Source organism: Oncorhynchus kisutch, linkage group LG20 (assembly GCF_002021735.2).
Source record: "Oncorhynchus kisutch isolate 150728-3 linkage group LG20, Okis_V2, whole genome shotgun sequence".
Classification (NCBI taxonomy): domain Eukaryota; kingdom Metazoa; phylum Chordata; class Actinopteri; order Salmoniformes; family Salmonidae; genus Oncorhynchus; species Oncorhynchus kisutch.
In genome coordinates this window covers 43,958,069-43,981,127 of record NC_034193.2, presented here as the reverse complement: position 1 = coordinate 43,981,127, position 23,059 = coordinate 43,958,069, and the positions used below count along the sequence as shown (strand labels likewise).

The window sequence follows — 23,059 nt, the reverse complement described above, 5'->3', positions numbered from 1 at the left end:
GAAAAAAAAAACTAGTTGGACCCCTGGACATTTCTAACACTTCTTGACAATCTTGCTCAGAAACGCAGCAAGACCATAGCTGTAATGTAAGACAGGTGTTTGGAAAGGAGAGCTCACCTCTACATTCAGTAGTCTACATGATATGACCAAGATGTATCACAGTGGGGCAGCATGGGATTAAAACTTTGCAATCTCAGTGCATCAGTGATCATGACGGAAGTCTCTCAATCATAACATGCTAAGATATTTTTCTTATTCTTTATTTAAAAACAATATAACACTTTGTACAAACATATTACTTGTTAATTAGAATGAATATATGTTATGTAGTCTATAAAACGTATCAGGTCTGAGGTTTTTAGGAGTACATTTATGATGTGATGCCAAGGAATAAAGGGAATTATTAACCTGGACTAGGTCTTTGTAAGTCTGGGTACCCGTCTAACTAACATTCCGCTCCTTGTCCCTTCTGTCAAACACATGGTGCCCAGGCTAGGTCTTTGTACCTTCTTACATATAAATACAATTCAAATCCAATTCAAATAACATACAGTATTATATACAAGACTTCTGTAACATTCTTGCACTTTGCACATTGACATTCTTAAGTCTCCAAATAGGGAACAAACTGTAAATCAACACAGGTACAGGAGGGTTGAAAGCATGGTATGGCTCATACAATGTGTGGAAGTAAAAATGGAGGATCACGTGTTTCATTTAGGAGATAAAAACAATGCAAATGAATTGTATATTATTTTTTGTATCGCTGAAGGAGATTTATTTGCCTACTGTGACCTACGGTTTGTACAAAGTCAGCGTCTGTCCTCTCTAGAGAATCTAGATGTACTGTATCCTGGACAGCCAGCCAATGCAATTCCAGCTTTCATGCAACTGCACACTCCTCTGTGTAGAAAGCTGGTACCCACAAAAGACTAACTCAGGTCTGATGTTTTTAAATAGTCCATTGAATTCCCCTTATTCTAAAGAGCTTGGTATATGGAGTCCTTTCAAAAGCAATCTCTTAGTTCTAGTCTGAAATGATACCATATACCCTACTCCCTACATAGTGCACTTCTTTTAATCAGAGCCCTTTGTGGGCTTTTGGGAATAGGGGGCCATTTGAGAGACAGTCCCAGTGTTCCCCAGTCACACGTAGCGTCCACTGGACTTGATCTCCGGACACAGCCGGGCCTCCAGGTCCTCTATGTTCAAGGACTCTTTCCGACTGGTCAGACTGGTGGCGCGTGTGATCTTGGTCAGCGTCTCCTTGTAGGGCGGCGGCAGGTAGACCATGACGTACACGCTGTCCGACATGTCAGAGCTGGTGCTGGTGTGGCGTTCGCCGTGGCCGGTGAGCGAGGAGAGGAACTCCTCGCTGCTCTCGTGGTCCTGGAGGTCCAGGCTGAGCTTTGGAGGGGAGCACCTCCAGTAGGCCAGGAGTACCAGGAGGCCCAGCATGAGGAGGGAGGCGATGGGGAGGACCACGTAGAGGAGCAGCCCTGACCTCCCTTCCTGGTCGAGGTTCAGCTCATTCCAGTTGTCGCCCTGGTGGATTTGGAGGGAAAAAGGGTTAATAAATCACATCATTGACAGGACAGAAAAAAAAGATTCCTCTAAAATACATGCAGGATGATGTTGAAGATATGAAATCAAAAAATCAGTAATGGGTTTTGCCTCAAAAAGTCAATGTTCCACCGGATGAGTGATGATCCTCTTCCATCTTCTCAAAACTGAAAGGTTGTGAAATCAAGATATCCTACAGAGGCTCAATAGGGCTTAATGCCATTTGATATTGCCTGAGTGTTATATTCCCCTGTTGACACAGTGTCCCAAATTCACCAGACCAATCGGTTTCAGTGCTCAGATAACGCTGATCCTCATCTGGATGACTGACTAAAGACCCATCAACATCACTCCACTTAGCTGAAAGCCCCGAAAAGCTTTCCTCTGCCATTGCCCTGACATGAACTGCACTCACAAGCACTCGTCATAGTCGTGACATCCAATACTATTTCAAGGCACTCAATAACAGAAAGAGTGTGTTGCCTGCAAAAGTCTGTATAGCCCACAGTATGTGGATGCTGGCTGAAGTACCTTGGACAGCGCTCCTCCAGTGAGGAAAAATAAAAGATCATATAAAATAAAAACAATCCACTTAAAAAGCTATTTTTCAGAATAATTTTCAGTCTGCTCTTTAGATTGTTAAACCAGTATGCCACTGTAACTGGTGTGAAATGGCTAGCTGGTTCGCAGTGGTGTGCGCTAATAGCGTTTCAATCGGGTGACGTCACTCGCTCTGAGACCTTGAAGTAGTTGAGCGATGGGTAACGATGCTTTGTGGGAGGCAGTTGTCGATGTGTGCAGAGGGTCCCTGGTTCGAGCCTGGGTAGGGGTGAGGTGAGGGACGGAAGCTAACACTGTTACACCACCTACCTACTCCCAGGTGCCAAGCAAAAAAGTAAACTCAAAATCTGCTGCAGCTCTCCAGGACCCAGGTTGCCTACCTCCTGGATCTACCAAAAATCTCTGGGTCTCGCAGCAGTCTATAGGTAACGACTACTACTGAATCAGACTCACTCAGTAACAACAAGCTGATGTTCCCTTACCTGTAACTGTCTCTCCACCATTGGGGGAGAAGGTGACCCAGTCACCCAATCAATGGACCCTCTGCCGGCTGGCCCAAACTTTATCCAGCTGCTGTCCAGTAGCGTTCTCATGCTGTCGTGGTAGGCAGAACTCAAGACAAACACGTCCGACTAGAGAGAGATTAGGTCGATAGCGATCCAGCTGTGTGTCCCTTGGTGCCCGAACAGAGTTAGACAGAGAAAGCAGTGCAGTGAGGGGGGGGCGAGGGGAGGGGCAGGGGTGTGGTGGGAGGTGTCAAGCAGCTGCTCACATGGCTGCACATGCAGGGCACAACAGGATCCAGGCCAGGGAACCGCCCAATGACTGTGGAGCTAAAAGTCCAAGGGCAATCTCCTCTTGGGGGGATTTGTGGTAGCTAGTGTTCGCTTTTTGGAGAAAACAGAGGCAGGGAGGGGACAATGGATGTCCCCAGTTGTCAGCCAACATCGGTGTGGTGGGGGGGGCTATCTGCCGCGTGCGCGAGTGTGTGTGTGCGTGTAAAGGGAGCGACACAGAAGATGAGAAGCAGGTACAGGGAGTGAAGGTTTATTAGCTGACGGACATGAAACGGAACAGGAACAGCGCCTGGACAGGAACACATAGCAAACACAATACGGAATAATGCAGACAGGGAACATAACCAAGGAACAGACAGATATTCCGGGGGTAATCAACAAAGTGAAGGAGTCCAGTTGAGTCCAATGAGCACAGCTGTGCGTAATGTTGGTAACAGTCGTGTATGATGACGGGTAGCCTGGCGCCCTCGAGCGCCAGGGAGGGAAGAGCGGGAGCAGGCGTGACAGTGTGTGTGTGTCATGCAGATTTTACATGTACTTTCAGGAATAGCCTGCTAGAGGGTGACAAACATTTGCTAGATAGAGAGATGAGTGGAGGAGCTCATATATTAAACAGATCTAAAGAGACATGGGATGAGCTTAAAATAATGACATGGCACAAGCCTTTGAGATGAGTGAACCATGGTCTGGTATGGTGGGATGCTTGTTATTGATGGCAGTGAGTGCTCTTCACCCTAATCCAACCTTGATTTAAGTATTGCATTAGACAAACGAGACAATATTTAAGATTAAACATCGACAACATTGTTTACCTGCTCCTTGGATTAAATGACAGCGTCAAGATCATCAAGCAGGTCGTCTTTTAATAGCATTGTTAAATTAACGGGACAGAGATGGAGACAAGAGATCATAAAATGGATTGAGACTTATACCTAATCAGGCACAATCCAGAAAGTCTAATATTATGGACGGCCCAAATCGCATCTTTTCACTTCTTTTCTTTAAAGGCAACATCAAATGGCACTTTGTGTCCCGGGTCCAGAAGAGCCAGATCTTCCACTCAGATTTGCAAATCACATACCACCAAGTTCCTGTGCCATAGAACACCAAGGTAACCTGTCTAAATGACTACTGGCCCATAGCCCTCACCTCTGTAGCCATGAAGGGCTTTATAAGGCTGGTCATGGCTCACATCAACACAGTTATCCCAGAAACACTAGACCCACTCTAATTTGCATACTGCCCCAACAGATGATGCAATCTCTATTGCACTCCACACTGCCCTTTCCCACCTCGACAAAAGGAACACCTACGTGAGAATGCTATTCATTGACTACAGCTCAGCGTTCAACACCATAATGCCCTCAAAGCTCATCTCTAAGAGCCCAGTACATTGTTGGGGTAGGTTGGGGTAGGTTCCTTGTTCCTTGTCAATCATTTGCTTATTGATGAAATCAGCAATCAGACAATATCTTTAAGTAAATCAAAAACCTTTATTAACGCAATTGCAGACAGAAGTTGACAACAGGAACATAGCACGCATGTTTCTGAGTAAGTTCTGTAAAATAGGAAAGGGTACAAGTTGCTTTAATAGGCTTACAGTCAACCCCTAGTGATGTAAATGCCTATGTCAACACCTTCTACTCATGAGACCACGTCCATGCAAATACAGTTATACAAACTTGCAGGAGAGACAATAGATCCAGTGTTTTCTAAGGGCACAGCAGTAATTTTCCACTCCCCAAGTTGCTTTATAGTGGTATGTCTGACTAGTCTCTTATCTCTTTCACTCCCCTGCAGGGTTCTGTGTCTATGAATCTCTTTTAGCCTTGAGGCGCTTTCTTACAGATACCCTGTTTTGACTGCAATAACACACATCTCTCAGACCATTTCTTATAAGAAGCAAAGACTAGAAAATAACTGTGGAACAATATTAAACTTTATAATGTACATATATATATATATATATATATATATATATAGCTAATCTGTAGTCCAGGACCCTAAAGATGTAATGAGGGAGGGGTCTTATAGCCCTTCCCCTTCTATTAATATAACATAAACATAATCAATTATTATAATACATCAAACATTTGGTGCAGACCCTATCATGACCAAGGTGACCCTCCCCCCATTAGCATCACTGGGGACAAGTGTAACAGATGTTGATCGTACTCTCCTTGCGTTGTGTTTTGTCCTAATAAATCACCCCAGCCAGTGGTCCCAGTTGAGCATTATTTATTATCTGTTGTTAAATAGGAAACAGTACGTTAGATGGGCAGGGCTTAATGTTGATGGCTATCGATGGTCAAATCTGTAGCATGAAAACAACTGTGTTAACAGTGGGCTTATGTGCCCAGCATGCTAGCTAACACGCTTATATACAGCAAACATTTACCAAAGCACATCCCAGAAAGCCCCTCAATCCCTAACAGGTACCATATACCCACACATGTATAAATCAGCAATGTGCAGCAAACTTATACACATTGTAAAATAGAAAACAGTATTCAGAACGTGACCTACCCCTACCCACATTTTCATACTGGGGAGACATGACGTTCGCGATCTCCCCCTATCTGCAAGCGGGGCCAATCACAACACGCCTTATTGTCATCGGAATTGAACCAACCAATAAGAATGCTTGAACATTAAATAGACATTTCTTTAAATTCAAGTGGAAACATAACCAACCCTGTAACACAAGCTTCCTGCCATCCAGGACCTCTATACCAGGCGGTGTCAGAGGAAGGCCCAAAAAATTGCCAAGGACTCCAGCCACCCTAGTCATAGACTGTTTTCTCTGCTACCGCACGGCAAGCGGTACCGGAGCGCCAAGTCTAGGTCAAAAAGGCTTCTTAACAGCTTCCACCCCCAAGCCATAAGACTCGTGAACAGTTAATAAAATGGGTACCTGGACTATTTGCATTGTCCCCACCCCACCCCCCATTTTTACGCTGCTGCTACTGTTTATTATCCATGCATAGTCACTTTACCTGTCACGTTTCTTCAAAATCGAACCCAGAAGCAGACCAGGACAAGGAGAGTAGGAAGAAGGTGAGTATTTATTTACAAGTGAATGTGAGTGGGTAGATACATCCAGGTGGTGTAGCGGGCAGTGGTGGTGAGTTGATGGGAGTAAATAGGTGGATCCAATGGGGAAGCGGAATCCTCCGATGACCAGGCGGGAATGGGGTAAATGATCCGGGTGAGTAACTGAAGACAGAACAAACGGAGGTAAGTTGAAGGCAAGCAAGACGTACAAAACAACAAAACAAATTCTATCCAACTTGAGGCTGATACTATGGCACAACATGGCTAACGATCCGGCAGGGAATGGATGTCAGGTCAGAGCTTTTGAAGGGGAGAGGTGATGATCAGGACAGGTGTGCAGATTACTGATGGGATACAGGTGCGGGTGAACATCGATCTCCCAACAAGCTAATCTGCCCGGCAACCGGACAGGGTGCGTTCCAGGACACCGGAAACACACTCCAGGACAGAAACACAGGCAAACACAGACTCAGGAAGCGGGGTTCGTGACATTACCTCTACCTGCATGTACATATTACCTCAATGACCTCGACTAACCGGTGCCTCTGCACATTGACTCTGTACCGGAACCCCCTGTGATTTTATTGTTGCTCCTTAATTCTTTTTTATTTCTAATTTAATTCATTTTTCGTAACTGAAAATCAAATCAAATCAAATCAAATTTTATTTGTCACATACACATGGTTAGCAGATGTTAATGCGAGTGTAGCGAAATGCTTGTGCTTCTAGTTCCGACAATGCAGTAATAACGAACAAGTAATCTAACAATTCCAAAAAAAACTAAGTAACATTATATAAGGTAGCATTGTTTAAAGTGGCTAGTGATATATTTACATCATTTCCCATCAATTCCCATGATTAAAGTGGCTGGAGTAGAGTCAGTGTCATTGACAGTGTGTTGGCAGTAGCCACTCAATGTTAGTGGTGGCTGTTTAACAGTCTGATGGCCTTGAGATAGAAGCTGTTTTTCAGTCTCTCGGTCCCAGCTTTGATGCACCTGTACTGACCTCGCCTTCTGGATGACAGCGGGGTGAACAGGCAGTGGCTCGGGTGGTTGATGTCCTTGATGATCTTTATGGCCTTCCTGTAGCATCGGGTGGTGTAGGTGTCCTGGAGGGCAGGTAGTTTGCCCCCGGTGATGCGTTGTGCAGACCTCACTACCCTCTGGAGAGCCTTACGGTTGAGGGCGGTGCAGTTGCCATACCAGGCGGTGATACAGCCCGCCAGGATGCTCTCGATTGTGCATCTGTAGAAGTTTGTGAGTGCTTTTGGTGACAAGCCGAATTTCTTCAGCCTCCTGAGGTTGAAGAGGCGCTGCTGCGCCTTCCTCACGATGCTGTCTGTGTGAGTGGACCAATTCAGTTTGTCTGTGATGTGTATGCCGAGGAACTTAAAACTTGCTACCCTCTCCACTACTGTTCCATCGATGTGGATGGGGGGGTGTTCCCTCTGCTGTTTCCTGAAGTCCACAATCATCTCCTTAGTTTTGTTGACGTTGAGTGTGAGGTTATTTTCCTGACACCACACTCCGAGGGCCCTCACCTCCTCCCTGTAGGCCGTCTCGTCGTTATTGGTAATCAAGCCTACCACTGTTGTGTTGTCCGCAAACTTGATGATTGAGTTGGAGGCGTGCATGGCCACGCAGTCGTGAGTGAACAGGGAGTACAGGAGAGGGCTCAGAACGCACCCTTGTGGGGCCCCAGTGTTGAGGATCAGCGGGGAGGAGATGTTGTTGCCTACCCTCGCCACCTGGGGGCGGCCCGTCAGGAAGTCCAGTACCCAGTTGCACAGGGCGGGGTCGAGACCCAGGGTCTCGAGCTTGATGACGAGCTTGGAGGGTACTATGGTGTTGAATGCCGAGCTGTAGTCGATGAACAGCATTCTCACATAGGTATTCCTCTTGTCCAGATGGGTTAGGGCAGTGTGCAGTGTGGTTGAGATTGCATCGTCTGTGGACCTATTTGGGCGGTAAGCAAATTGGAGTGGGTCAAGGGTGTCAGGTAGGGTGGAGGTGATATGGTCCTTGACTAGTCTCTCAAAGCACTTCATGATGACGGATGTGAGTGCTACGGGGCGGTAGTCGTTTAGCTCAGTTACCTTAGCTTTCTTGGGAACAGGAACAATGGTGGCCCTCTTGAAGCATGTGGGAACAGCAGACTGGTATAGGGATTGATTGAATATGTCTGTAAACACACCGGCCAACTGCATTGTTGATTAACGGCTTGTAAGTAAGCATTACACTGTAAGGTCTACTCACCTGTTGTATTCGACCCATGTGACAAATCATATTTGATTTGGATTTGATGCACACGCACCCTTGACAGGAACCTAAAATCATGACTCAAACAGTCTGTTTGCTCTTTGGTTTCGGGCGTAGGACAGACAGAGCTAAAGAGGTCACGCTGACAGATAAGAGATTGAGGTTGTGACGGAGTGCCAAATATCCCACAAGACAGCAGCCAAACAGGACATGTCCAGTAATGAAGTGATGCATTAGAACAGTGGGATAGAGAATAAGGTCAGGATTTAGGACGAGGAAACACAAAGTTTACAGGAATGAATCCCTCATAAAGGGTATTAATGGTGTTCAAATGTGACTTGTTATTTAGGTTGGACACCATCAGCTGTCAACCATCAACTAGCTTCATCCAGAAATGTATTGGATGACACATATCGAAATGTTGGCCCCTGTGTATTGTCTGTGTGGCCTCAATGTGTGTGATTTAAAAATTAAAAATTATTTTTTTACTGTGTCATCAGAGAACACAATTTGATAACATTCAATTCAAGTTTCGGCAATAATCATAACTCTTTCGTATAAGCGTGTACCTCCAAACGTTGTCAACCTGTTGCCGTCTCTACTGCTCGGTGTGTAAATGGTTTTACACACAGAATGGCTTGTCAAACAGAGCCATGTCACTATTTGCCAGTGAAACGCATCAACTAGTTATATATATAAGCATTTGAGACGACAGATAAACCAAGTATTAACACCATTGTAATTTATGCTTTGTTTGACAAGATGAAGGAAAAACGAAACAGCACACTGCTCTTTCGAAAGCTCTGACGAAGGCCGTGAGGCCGACAAGTACGCTTATTAAAGATCAGTGATACGATCAAGAGCAGTGTGCCGTTTTCCTTTGTCCTTCATCTTGTTCAACTGTTCGCATGCAAATGCAAAACGATTGCTCAGATGTGCGAGTGCCTTTTTGAATCAATGCTTTGTTTGACCAAAAGCCCCCTGCGTTCATCTTCACTTGCTCAGAGATGTTCTTTAACTGTGAAACCAAAGACCCACATGTTTGAGACATTACGCAACACCTTTTACTGGAGATTAGCTTGCGCTGCCCTTAGTTCTAGAATCATGTATCTATTTTTTCCCCCTATCGGCCTTTTGATGCTAAATTGTGTGTTGTCTGACTGTCTGCCTATGTCTGAGGCTGAGTGTCCCCTTCATGGAAAAGACGGGCTCTTACAAACAGAGCAATCTTCCTCAGCTTTTCTGCCCCCTTATTTAACCCAGCGACTGAAAATTACAGTTTGGATTATATTGGGAATGATTTGAACAGGGGATTTCAGTGTGCCTGAAAACTCTTATTTTGCGGCCCTGCTCTCTATGGATTTATCTCCATACTCTAGATACTCTAAAGCTGTGCAGCAGAAACTGAGACAATTATATCCCTTTCTCTTAATTAAAGATGGCCGCCCACTGTTCAGCTATTCAGTTATTCTCTGCATCCATCTCCATCCACTCTCCCCGTGTCCAGATTGAGCCGTGTATGATGTCCGCTTACTGCAGTGGGTCCAGCTGTCAGGCCCAACATCTGTCTCCAATTGGTCTGTAGATGTCAAACAGGAGGGAGATTGGGATTTGTTCGAGCCAGGTTTGGGAGGCATGCAGGGGACTGTAATTACAGCTCACGTGGCGTCCAGAGTGGGCCGATCAGTCTGTCTAGTGCACAACTAGGGCCTTGGTCAAATGTAATGCACTATATAGGGAATAGGGTGCCATTAAAGTCTGCATGGTGTAGTGGTTCCCCTGCAATAAACAGAAAATTGAGTATAGATGGAGGCATAGTTCATCCATATGAACCCATTCTAAGGTGATCCTGGCATCCTAGTTAACACTACAGCTGGATTATAGGCCAACGTGATAGAATATCTTTCACGCCATGGACTTGGTGTGGCCGACTGGGTCCGAACCTGGGTCTCATGGGCAAAACAACACTGTGTTAGTCCGATGAGCTTCACACCTAGGCATTAATGACAGCTTCACGTCTCCGGCAAGGTTACTCATTAATGTGAGCGTGACTCACTGAACGACAGGGTAGGTGGAAAGGAGTGGAAGGACAGGCGATTAAAGAAGCAGACTTGTATGGATTTATATGTAATAATAAACTAGCATTTCCATCATGGCTGGCTGTTGTGGGAAAATCCCACAGGGCATGTGAAAGCCCAGTCATTTCGTAACATACTATGAACTGTAAATCATCATCATAGGCGTCATAACACTCAATCAGGTACACGTGTGCCAACACACTTATGGAAAGCACATTAAACGGTGTGGATTTGGATACACTCTACACACAGACCCAAGTGTTATCGAGGACAATTCCGAAGACTCCATATACAGAAGAGAATGTTGTTATTTTTGAACTCTGCTCTTTTTATCTGTCCGCTTCTGTAAAAGACTGCAGCTGTCATCTCGTAAGAGCCTTAGTTCCTATCATAAAGTCCCACGGTGTTGATGGTGCAGTACTAAACATGCTTTGTCATAGCTTTGCCATAAAAACACCCACAGTACCTTGACACCCAAGTGTAAAATCCTACCACAGATTTAACTGAAATAAATGATACAATTGTTATCAACAAGATGCCATATAAAGGATCACTGAGTATTGCTGTGAATTTAAATTCAACCTATTTTGCATATCATGGCACTTTGGGTCCCGGGTCCAGACGAGCCAGATCTTCCACCCAGATTTGCAAATCACATACCACCATAGTCCCTGTGCCAAAGAACACCAAGGTAACCTGTCTAAATGACTACCGACCCATAGCCCTCACCTCTGTAGCCATGAAGGGCTTTGAAAAGCTGGTCATGGCTCACATCAACACCATTATCCCAGAAACACTAGACCCACTCTAATTTGCATACTGCCCCAACAGATCCACAGATGATGCAATCTCTATTGCACTCCACACTGCCCTTTCCCACCTGGACAAAAGGAACACCTACGTGAGAATGCTATTCATTGACTACAGCTCAGCGTTCAACACCATAATGCCCTCAAAGCTCATCTCTAAGCACCCTGGGACTAAACACCTTCCTCTGAAACTGGATCCTGGACTTCCTGACAGGCAGCCCTCAGGTGGTAAAGGTAGATAACACATCTGCCACACTGATCCTCAACACAGGGGCCCCTCAGGGGTGCGTGCTCAGTCTCCTCCGGTACTCCCTGTTCACCCATGACCAAGCACGACTCCAACACTATCATTAAGTTTGCCGTCGACACAACAGTGATCACTGATAATGATGAGAGCTTATAGGGAGGAGATCAGAGACTTGGCAGTCTGGTGCCAGGACAACAACTTCTCCCTCAACGTGATCAAGACAAAGGAGATGATTGTGGACTACAGAAAAGGAGGACCGAGCACACCCCCCATTCTCATCGGCGGGGCTGTAGTGGAGCAGGTTGAGAGCTTCAAGTTCCTTGGTGTCCACATCACCAAAAAACGATCAATGTATTGGATGAAACATTGGATGAAACATTTGGCTGGTTATATAAAAGCATTTGAGACGACAGAAAAACAAAGATGCCATATAAAGGTTCACTGAGTATTGCTGTAAATTTAAATTCAACCTATGTTGCATATCATGCTTGTTCCTATGCAAAGTGTGCCAACTAGGAACTATATGTTAAAACAGTCACCACAAGGACCTAAAAAAGGGGCTACACCTCAAAAGGCCCAACATCAACACAGGCTGTGAATTTGGCCAGTTTACCGCAGTTCTAGTAAAACTCAGCATTACTTAATAAATACGGGGACTTAAAACAATAAATATCCCCCAGGAGAACAGGGTTCAGCAATAGAAATACAATCTCACTGATGGACCAGGTCAAGTCCCTTTTATACTGAGGGAGGAAATACATGCATGAGCATCACTGTTAGCTGTAAATCCTTGACATGCATTTATCTTCCATCTCAACCAGAAATCCAGCTGTATATCCTTTTCTTTTGATAGACAAAGGCCTAAAAAAGTACATGTAGTTCTTATAGGACCGTGTGCCACAATATCATCTGTCGTCACTGTTGCCTGTACAACAATCCTAACATTCTCAAAAGTTTTCTTAAGGTGGGCATTTGATATCACTTTCACAAGGGTGCAATGAACACCATTGATTGTGAATTCCTTGTGTTAAACTTGACCTAACAACAAAGAATTAACACAAATCAGCAGTAGGAGGTGGCATTGATCAAGGTAGGCTACTGACATGTTTTTATCTGTCCTTTGATGTCCTGCAGCTGGAGAGAGATTGGGTTGAGGTCAAGGTGTGAACTCTGCGTTTTTCCCCGCATGTTTCCGGTACTCGACTGGACATATAGTCCATTTTAGGATATGTTTAGTTTAGTTAACTGACTAATAATTTCTAGGATTTCGCATAGTGTAAGCATATATTCCACATACGTTTTTGGAATGAAATGATGAAACGGGGGTGTATCTTTTCGAAGAAACTGTAAAGAAAGACGCCCGGTGTAATTTACTGCCAAAGAAACTGCGTCTTACGACAACGACCGACCGATACTATTCTGATAACACATTTTAGCTCTGTGGTTATGTCTTATAATTTAGGTCAAAGGTAGATTGCTGTTTTTTTTATTTGATTAAATCTAAGAATAAGTCTATCTCATTGTTATTTCGGTTTCTTAAATTTCGTGGATTTGTATTTGAAACGGCATGATGTTGGCTTTTTGTGGTTTATTGATATTCCTAATGGTTTTGGTCACGGCGGTTTCCACACTGGGTAAGTTGGTTAACCTGAATGAAAACTTTGAAACCTACATAGCTTTGATTGAAGAACAATGTGGGTTATTATTATTCTGATTACAAATGGGAAGGGATGATTTGCGGCAATAGGCTTAGCTATGTAATAATACTGTAATAACAATTTCGTCTGTAGGTTCTCGTTTTAAGTCATGGTGTTTTTCCCACTTGTAGTAATTCGGCACACTATGTACTAAATCAGCTCACATCATCTTTTGTCAGTATCCTAACCGCCTAACGTCCCCACATAATGTTATAAAAATACAAATGGGCAGTAATTCGGAATCGTCTGCATGTGTTTGAACCTGCTCTTAGAATAAACAAACAACTCCTCATTATGCTCCTCAATTCTAACTATAAACAAAACACCGTTTTGTCAAATTAGTATTGTATTTCATTCTAACATACATTAGGTAGGCAACTATTTGCGTAGGACATAGCTGCTAGGCATAAATAAATGTACTTTGGTCTTTGGTACATTAGCTTACCCAAACTACAGTATAATAAAATGTTAAAATCAGATTCCGTGGTACCAAAGGTGGTTTAACACGGGTGTGGTAAATCCCGGGACTGGTTATCTCCTTGAGTGCTTGCTTAGACTGCAGACCTTTCTGTTCTTTTCAAGTAGGCTCATAAAACAAACATCAGTGCTTTACTATGATAAGCATGAGCAGGGCAATGCTTTCTGCAGTTCATTGTGGGCAAGGCAGTGTTGCAAAATGGGTTTAATAGTTTATGAGAAGGACTTTTGAAGCAATACAGACGGGCAACAATGTAGCTCAACTCACCTGGACAAAGTAACACTCTTATTTGCTTCCTCATTGCTGCCAATATTTACCTGCCATTTTCAAGAAGGGAAAAAGCAGTGTCTAATACATTATAAGTCAATGGAGATCTCTGGTTGAGATGAGAGTTGTGACGTGTCGTTTGGTTGATCATATAGTTGTCTAACAGGAATTGCCCAGGGTGCTGACATGAGGAAGTTAGTGTTGCTCAATAACACTTTGATTAACAAATTATTTCATTTGATTTGTTTACAGAGTGGTGGTTGTTTAGCAACAAAACCGACGCTTGCACAACTACGGGGCAAAACAGGGTTGGCTTAGATTGTTGACAAACTATATACATCCTTCATATGTTTATTGAAAACAAACAATCATATCAAAGCACGGCTCCGGGGCGCGCTTCATTTTCGTGATTCGTGATTCTGGATAGCCAGATAGTTAGCAAATAAAAAAAAAGCTAAAATAAAAATGTTTTTATTTAATATTTTTTTTTACAAGAAGCTGCCATGTGGGGAATCGTAGGTAGCTCGTTTCAGCTAGTTTGATCTTGTTATTGATACCATCCCGTAGAAAAAATATTGCAGTTCTGAAACTGCAGGAAAAGTTCAGCAACTGCAGTTAACTGTGGTATTTGACCCAGTAATTGCAGAACAATTGCACTGTATCTGCAGATACACTGAGAAATTATTGCAGTAAATAAAACTTATTTTGGAAGTAGTATTTGCAGAATACTGCATTTATACTGCACTAACTGCAATTATAAACAGGGTGGTTCGAGCCCTGAATGCTGATTGGCTGACAGCCATGGTATATCAGACCGCATACCACAGATATTACAAAACATTATTTTTACTGCTCTAATTATGTTGGTAACCAGTTTATAATAGCAATAAGGCACCTCGGGGGATTGTGATTTATGGCCAATATACCACGGCTAAGGACTGTGTCCAGGAACTCCATTGTGCATAAGAACAGCCCTTAGCCGTGGTATATTGGCCATATGCCACATCTCCAAGCCTTACTGCTTTATTATACCAGAGTGCACTCTGACTGCAATCTTTTTTCACAAGGGATGTTTTAACCGATGTCATGCCTATGCTAAAATGCTCTGGTGAAGGTTTCCTTGGTACTAACCCTCATGAGCAAAAATGTCAAGATGTAAGAACCGAGACTACCTGCATGACGGGTTCTTCACCTTGCCTCCATAAGCCTACTAACTAAATGGAATGTCTTGTTTTCCTGGACAGTTCCGCCTCCAGAAAATGTGACAGTGAGCTGTAACAACTTACAGACAACTGTTGATTGGAACCACAGTGAACTGCTTCGTCGACCTCTCTTCAAATTGAAAATAACTGGTGATCACAGGTGAGCTTTGCTGGTATTCTAATGAGTAGTAGCTACTACAGGCTACTGCCTGTAGTAGTTTTGGATGACCCTTCATAATGGCTTACATATACACCATGGTAGGAGGAACTATATGAAGGTAGGTGGTTTGTAATGGCTTGGAATAAATGGAATGGTACCAAACACACATAAAGAACATGTTTGACTCCGTTCTAGCCATTATGATGAGCCCGTCCTCCTATAGCTCCTCCCAATAACCTCCTCTGATATACACTATTAAAGAACAATGAGGGACAGTATCCCGGTGTTACGAATCCCTTTGTCTCTACAGTCTGGGGGGGGGGGGGAATGGCAACGAGACCCATAACATAACTCATGCAAATAACAGTGAAAAAGTAACAGTGAGACCAAATAACCACAGACAACTTAAATCTACCGTCAAACACTCATGGTTTATTTGGTAAACACACGGTAAAGGGGGGCAGGAAAAGAGGCTGAGCTGGACCCAAGGAAAGAAATAAGTATCCAAAAACACCCCTAAGCTAGACTACCTGCTTTAAGAACAGCTAGCTAACTAGCCAAAAATACAGTGGGTGGTCAACCCAGTTCTACCTAGTGCTCTTAGACAAAGTGTATCTATGGGTAGTGTATGCCCATGGGCGACTTGTCTTGGTACCCCCTTTTCCCACCATCAAACAAACAGTCAAACACCTTAACAAAAACAATATTCACAGGGTAACAGACAAAGTGACATGTAGTTGCTAAACCAAACAAGAGCTCTACAGAGAGGTGGCATGACAGAGAGATTTAGCTCCAGAGAAAACAACTGACAGGGTTTTTAAACCAAGGGAAAGGGAATGTGATAGGGTAAGGGAAAAGGAGCAGGTGTCTTCTGATTGATGACTGATTGGTAACTGATGATTGTCACCTGTGAGGGGAGAAGGAGAGAAAAGAAATACACACAGGATACACACAGGATACCTGTATCCGGAACACCCGGACACAGATTAAACCTAGTCATGAACTAAGAAGCATGTTACAATGGAGATTCAAATAGATTTTTAGTCCAGGACTAGGCTTAGTCTGTGTCTGGGAAACCGGCCCTGAATGTTTATTAATGTTTGTAATATCATGCTTTAATTGTTGATGAAATATGAGTTTGTCTAACTATACTGAACAAATATAAATCCAACATGTAAAGTGTTGGTCCCATGTTTCATGAGCTGACATAAAATATCCCAGAAATTTTCCATACGCACTAAAGAAAGCTTATTTCTCTAAAATGTTGTGCACAAATTTGTTAATGTCACAGTTACTGAGCATATCTCCTTTGCCAAGATAATTCATCCATCTGACAGGTGTGGCATATCAAGAAGGTGATTAAACAGGATGATCATTACACAGGTGTGCTGGGGACAATAAAAGACCACTCTAGAATGTGCACTTTTGTCACACAACACAATGCCACAGATGTCTCAAGTTCTGAAGGAGCGTGCAATTAATATGCTGACTGCAGGAATGTCCAATAGAGCTGTTGCCAGGGAATTGAATGCTAATTTCTCTACCATAAGCCGCCTCCGACATAATTTTAGAGAATTTGGCAGTACTTCCAACCGGCCTCACAACCGCAGACCATTCTTCACCTGCGGGATCGTCTGAGACCAGCCACCTGGACAGCTGATGAAACAGTGGGTTTGCACAGCTGAAGAATTTCAGCACAAATTGTCAGAAAACGTCTCAAGGAAGATCATCTGCATGCTCATCGTCCTCACCAGGGTCTTGACCTGACTGCAGTTCGGCGTCGTAACTGACTTCAGTGGGCAAATGCTCCCAGTCGATGGCCATTGGCACACTAGAGAAGTGTGCTCTTCACGGATGAATCCCGGTTTCAACTGTACTAGGCAGATGGCAGACAGCATGTATTGCGTCGAGTGGGCAAGCGGTTTGCTGATGTCAACGTTGTGAACAGAGTGCCCAATGGTGACGGTGGGGTTAGGGTATGGGCAGTCATAATCTACGGACAACAAACACAATTGCATTTTATCGATAGATACTGTTACAAGATCCTGAGGCCCATTGTTGTGCCATTGATCCCCCACCATCACCTCATGTTTCAGCATGATAATGCAAAGGCCCCATGTCACAAGGATCTGTACACAATTCCTGGAAGCTGAAAATGTCTGCAAACTCACCAGACATGTCACCCATAGAGCATTTTTTGGGTGTTCTGTATCAACGTGTATGACAGCATGTTCCAGTTCTTGCCAACAACTTTACACAGCCATTGAAGAGGAGTGGGACAACATTCCACAGGCCACAATCAACAGCCTGATCAACTCTATACAAAGGAGATGTGTCGACCTGCATGAGACAAATGGTGGTCACACCAGATAATGACTGGTTTTCTGATCCATGCCCCTACTTTTTTTTAAGTATCTGAGACCATATCTGTATTCCCATTCATGTGAAATCTATAGATTAGGGCCTAAATAATGTATTATATGAACTGTAACTCAGTAAATTCCAGTGATTTCCTTATATGAACTGTAACACAATAAAACCTTTGAAATTGTTGCATGTTGCGTTTATGTTTTTGTTCAGTGTATATAATTTGATTGAAAAGAATAGCATGCGTATGTTATGGGCATCAGATACCTCCTAACAGATCTATCTGCTTATTCAACTATTATACATGATCTATTAACAGTTTCTAACTCTGTTTGTTGGTTGAGTGCCGTCTTTCTGTTAAATGTATCTAATGCTCCCTGTTTTTTGTAATAGTTCGTGGGAGAATTCCACTAAACAGCATCATTATGACCTCTCCCCCTTGATGTGGAATGCTAAAGAACTGGATCGCTACTTTGTGAAGATAACGGCCATTGATGAAATGGAGGAATCAGCATCTCAGAAGTCTTCGATATTCACATTTAATAGATACCTTACAGCTGACATCCACTGTAAGTACAATGTTTTCAAAAGTGGGTTTTCAAAGTAGGCATTGAAAGCATATCAATATTTTTCCTCATTGTATAGAAACATGATTTTGTTGTGTGACATAAAAATGACATCCATCCAAGCGACAGAGAGGTACAGTGCCAGTCAAAAGCTTGGACACACATGCTCCTTCAAGAGTGTGCAAAGCTGTCATCAAGGCAAAGGGTGGCTACTTTGAAGAATCTCATATAAAAATATTTTGTTTTGTTTAACACTTTTTTGGTTACTACATGATTCCATATGTGTTATTTCATAGTGTTGATGTCTTCACTATTATTCTACAATGTAGAAAATAGTAATAAATAAATAAAACCCTTTAATGAGTAGGTGTGTCTAAACCTTTGACTGGTACTGTATATATGACCATTTTTTTATTTTATTTTACTAGGCAAGTCAGTTAAGAACAAATTCTTATTTTCAATGACAGCCTAGGAACAGTGGGTTAACTGCCTGTTCAGGGGCAGAACGACAGATTTGTACCTTGTCAGCTCAGGGATTTGAACTTGGAACCTTTCGGTTACTAGTCCAACTCTCTAACCACTAAGCTACCCTGCCACCCCATTGAGGGAGTCCTCCTCCGGGTCAGTGTATTGAGGAGGTCCTCCTCCAGGTCAGTATGTTGAGGGAGTCCTCCTCCAGGTCAGTATATTGAGGGAGTCCTCCTCCAGGTCAGTATATTGAGGGAGTCCTCATCCAGGTCAGTATGTTGAGGTAGTCCTCCTCCAGGTCAGTATGTTGAGGGAGTCCTCCTCCAGGTCAGTATGTTGAGGGAGTCCTCCTCCAGGTCAGTATGTTGAGGGAGTCCTCATCCAGGTCAGTATGTTGAGGGAGTCCTCCTCCAGGTCAGTATGTTGAGGGAGTCCTCCTCCAGGTCAGTATGTTGAGGGAGTCCTCCTCCAGGTCAGTATATTGAGGGAGTCCTCCTCCAGGTCAGTATGTTGAGGGAGTCCTCCTCCAGGTCAGTATGTTGAGGGAGTCCTCCTCCAGGTCAGTATGTTGAGGGAGTCCTCCTCCAGGTCAGTATATTGAGGGAGTCCTCCTCCAGGTCAGTATGTTGAGGGAGTCCTCCTCCAGGTCAGTATGTTGAGGGAGTCCTCCTCCAGGTCAGTATGTTGAGGGAGTCCTCCTCCAGGTCAGTATATTGAGGGAGTCCTCATCCAGGTCAGTATGTTGAGGTAGTCCTCCTCCAGGTCAGTATGTTGAGGTAGTCCTCCTCCAGGTCAGTATGTTGAGGGAGTCCTCCTCCAGGTCAGTATGTTGAGGGAGTCCTCATCCAGGTCAGTATGTTGAGGGAGTCCTCATCCAGGTCAGTATGTTGAGGGAGTCCTCCTCCAGGTCAGTATGTTGAGGGAGTCCTCCTCCAAGTCAGTATATTGAGGGAGTCCTCCTGCAGGTCAGTATATTCATTACTGCAGGCTTTTTCTCTAACTCTACTCTAATACCCTTTTCATTTTATCTCAGGCAAGTTGGATTTCCCTGCTGTAAATGTGTCAATGAAGGATATGAAGGTCACAGTGAGCTTCGACAACCCTTACCACCTGTACACAGAACTGAAAGAGTCTCGCATGGGTGAAGATGACAAACGCTTCCTATCCCAAGTAACCTATGAAAATGTAAGTATGATGAAAATTGCCCTTAATTGGTTAGAATCTACAGTGTACATGCAGAGGGTACACACGGGTTATATCCATTGAATTACTTTGCTCAGTGCATTAGTAACAATGACCCAACGTTGACATCTATGGATACTTAACGATGATGTTGACATTTAGATTTTTTAAACTAATTGCATATTCTTTCTTCTGTCTGCAGACTAATCACACGTTTGAGTGCCAGATAGAAGACAAAGTCTGCTGTCATCACTTCACAGTCCTGGGGAACAAGGAGAAGTACTGTGTTAGTCTGGAGGGGAATTCAATGGGCCACCGAGTTATGTTCAACAGAAAAGGGCCCATCTGTGTCAATGAAGAGAGTACGTACACTACCTTTGTTGACATGCCACTTCATTTGTTATGTCTGGTCCAAGTATTTAACTCTGACATTTTGTTTGTATGAATTATTGCAGTTTTGATGGAATTATTATAGTCAAAATGAATAGCGGCCATGGAAAGTTAACTTACAGTGACATAGTATGCTAGTTAAGCGATTCCGTGACTGATATGTTTGTCTGTCTGCAGAAACAATTTCACTGGAATCATTTTTGCCATTGATCATCATTGGCGTTGTGGCCTTTGTAGTCTTTGTGACAATAAGGCTCTGCAAGAGAAGCATGCGGAAAAGAAACTTGTCCAATTTTCCAAAGACTTTGGTAAGCGCATAATGTGTATGGTGGGTAATGTATGTATTATGTAGAATGAGTCAAATGTAGTGTATTTTATGTATAAAGCAGTACTACTTTCTCCTCTGGAACAAGTTCATCCTATCCGATGCTTTTGCTTGTTGCTAGAACAGTATATGATATCGGTTTTGTTTTCTGGTCCAAAACCGTAACCATACACCCTCTGAGCTGACTAATCTCAAATTGGCTATGTATTATTCTTTCACAGGCTTCAATCTTATCAAACCCACACGACAAGAATATAATGGACCTGCAATTTGAGATCATAGCGCACATCAGTGGCATAGAACCAATTACCACCACATCCCAGAGCCTGTTGGAAACTTCAGAAGAGGAGGAGGAACCGGTTGAGAGTCCGACCACTAGTGTTGGATTTTCGGCTAACCCCTTTAGTTCTGGACAGGTGGGAGAGGGCTTATCGGACAGCAGGAGCCAATTACGGACTGAGCTTCAGGTGACACAGCCACGCTCTGTGCTGCAGTGTGGAGATGACTCAGAGGAATCAGACGACATGGATTCCACAGCTTCTGGCTATGACAGACGACACATTCCTCTACTAGAGGTGGAGGTGGAGATGAGTGCAGGAGATGTAGTGGTGGGCTATGGCCCCACCTGAGCACCTCTGAACACAGGCCTCTGTAAAAAAAAAAAAAACTTTCACTGGATGGATTAAGAACAATGACATTTGACTTCACAGAACTGGTTTACCTAGGTACACTGATGCACTGTCATGCCTAACTGATGTTCAATCGTGTCCTCATTGGTGCAGCTCTTCATTCAAAGACTCAATCATGGACACGCTTACTGAGGTGTGGCTGCTTCACGTGATGTATTATCTCTACCTTCTTGCCCTTTGTGCTATTGTCTGTGTAATAATGTTTTGCGGCTACCATGTTGTCATGTTGTGTTGCTGCCATGCTATGTTGTCGTCTTAGGTCTCTTTATGTAGTGTTGCGGTGTCTCTCTTGTCATGAGTTCTGTCCTATATTTTTATTTTATTTTGTATTTTTAATAAAATAAAATAAAATAAAATTTATTTATATAGCCCTTCGTACATCAGCTGATATCTCAAAGTGCTGTACAGAAACCCAGCCTAAAACCCCAAACAGCAAGCAATGCAGGTGTAGAAGCACGGTGGCTAGGAAAAACTCCCTAGAAAGGCCAATACCTAGGAAGAAACCTAGAGAGGAACCAGGCTATGTGGGGTGGCCAGTCCTCTTCTGGCTGTGCCGGGTGGAGATTATAACAGAACATGGCCAAGATGTTCAAATGTTCATAAATGACCAGCATGGTCGAATAATAATAAGGCAGAACAGTTGAAACTGGAGCAGCAGCACAGTCAGGTGGAAGTTGAAACTGGAGCAGCAGCATGGCCAGGTGGACTGGGGACAGCAAGGAGTCATCATGTCAGGTAGTCCTGGGGCATGGTCCTAGGGCTCAGGTCCTCCGAGAGAGAGAAAGAAAGAGAGAAGGAGAGAATTAGAGAACACACACTTAGATTCACACAGGACACCGAATAGGACAGGAGAAGTACTCCAGATATAACAAACTGACCCCAGCCCCCCGACACAAACTACTGCAGCATAAATACTGGAGGCTGAGACAGGAGGGGTCAGGAGACACTGTGGCCCCATCCGAGGACACCCCCGGACAGGGCCAAACAGGAAGGATATAACCCCACCCACTTTGCCAAAGCACAGCCCCCACACCACTAGAGGGATATCTTCAACCACCAACTTACCATCCTGAGACAAGGCTAATCCCAGCCCCCTTCCCTGCAGGAGGCCTTTTGATAGGTCGTCAATATAAATAAGAATTTGTTCTTAACTGACTTGCCTAGTTAAAGGTAAAAAAAAAAAAAAGTAGAGAAATGTTTGAATTTTTGTACATTTTATTTTAAACTTTTTTTTAACAAGGCAAACCCTAACCCGGACAATGCTGGGCCAATTGTGCACCACCCAAGGGGACTCCCGATCACATCCGGTTGTGATACAGCCTAGAATCGAACCAGGGTCTGTATTGACACCTCTAGCACTGAGATGCAGTGCCTTAGACCGCTGTGCCACTCAGGCTGACTCAGAGAACAGTCAGTGACAAAGTGCTCATTGCCTCCAAGATGGCAGGCAGTTATACACCTGTACCACTCTTTCCACCTGAGCCATTTAAGGATAACAATAGGGATCTCTGACAACACTGGCCAACCTGTCATACTGGATTTACGAGCAGCTTTATTTACGTCAACCACTCTTCCATGAAAATATGACCTTGTGGATCAACGGCACTAAAGATGTAGCACTGTAGGATAAAACACCAAATACTATGTATCCAAGCTAACCGAGTAGGCTGTGAGATGCAAGGCAAATATCACCCACAACATTGGCCATCCACTGAAGTTGCATCAATTTCTTTCAATGTTTACCAAGAACTGCCATTAACCTGGTTAGATAATGATTGCCACTCTGTATAATGTTATTTTCTGTTGTATTTCTGTTTTTAATGGTCCCTGGGAGATTTCTGTAAGTCTATCGCCAGTTCAAATCTGTGTGCTGAACTAATCTTCAGTAAACTTTACTCA

General features: G+C 43.7%; 2 protein-coding genes across 3 annotated transcripts; one reads left to right on the top strand and one right to left on the bottom strand.

Moving 5' to 3' along the window:
• Window positions 1-250: 250 nt before the first annotated feature.
• On the bottom strand, window positions 251-4,094 carry LOC116355434 (small integral membrane protein 28-like). Its single transcript, XM_031799157.1, has 2 exons — window positions 2,607-4,094; window positions 251-1,545 (listed from the first exon to the last, which is right to left on the bottom strand). The coding sequence occupies exons 1-2, from the start codon at window positions 2,715-2,717 to the stop codon at window positions 1,147-1,149; spliced, it is 510 nt and encodes a 169-aa protein (XP_031655017.1). The 5' UTR covers window positions 2,718-4,094; the 3' UTR covers window positions 251-1,146.
• Window positions 4,095-12,315: 8,221 nt separating this feature from the next.
• LOC116355433 (interferon gamma receptor 1) lies at window positions 12,316-21,140 on the top strand. Of its 2 annotated transcripts, none has more exons than XM_031799156.1 (7): window positions 12,316-12,459; window positions 15,056-15,173; window positions 17,934-18,109; window positions 19,608-19,759; window positions 19,959-20,118; window positions 20,324-20,454; window positions 20,693-21,140. In XM_031799156.1, exons 3-7 carry the CDS (start codon window positions 17,983-17,985, stop codon window positions 21,098-21,100), a joined length of 978 nt encoding a protein of 325 aa, XP_031655016.1. In that variant the 5' UTR covers window positions 12,316-12,459; window positions 15,056-15,173; window positions 17,934-17,982; the 3' UTR covers window positions 21,101-21,140. The 2 variants fall into 2 exon arrangements, with proteins under 2 accessions (XP_031655016.1, XP_031655015.1); XM_031799155.1 differs by lacking the exon at window positions 12,316-12,459 and adding an exon at window positions 12,504-13,003.
• The last annotated feature ends 1,919 nt before the right edge of the window (window positions 21,141-23,059 follow it).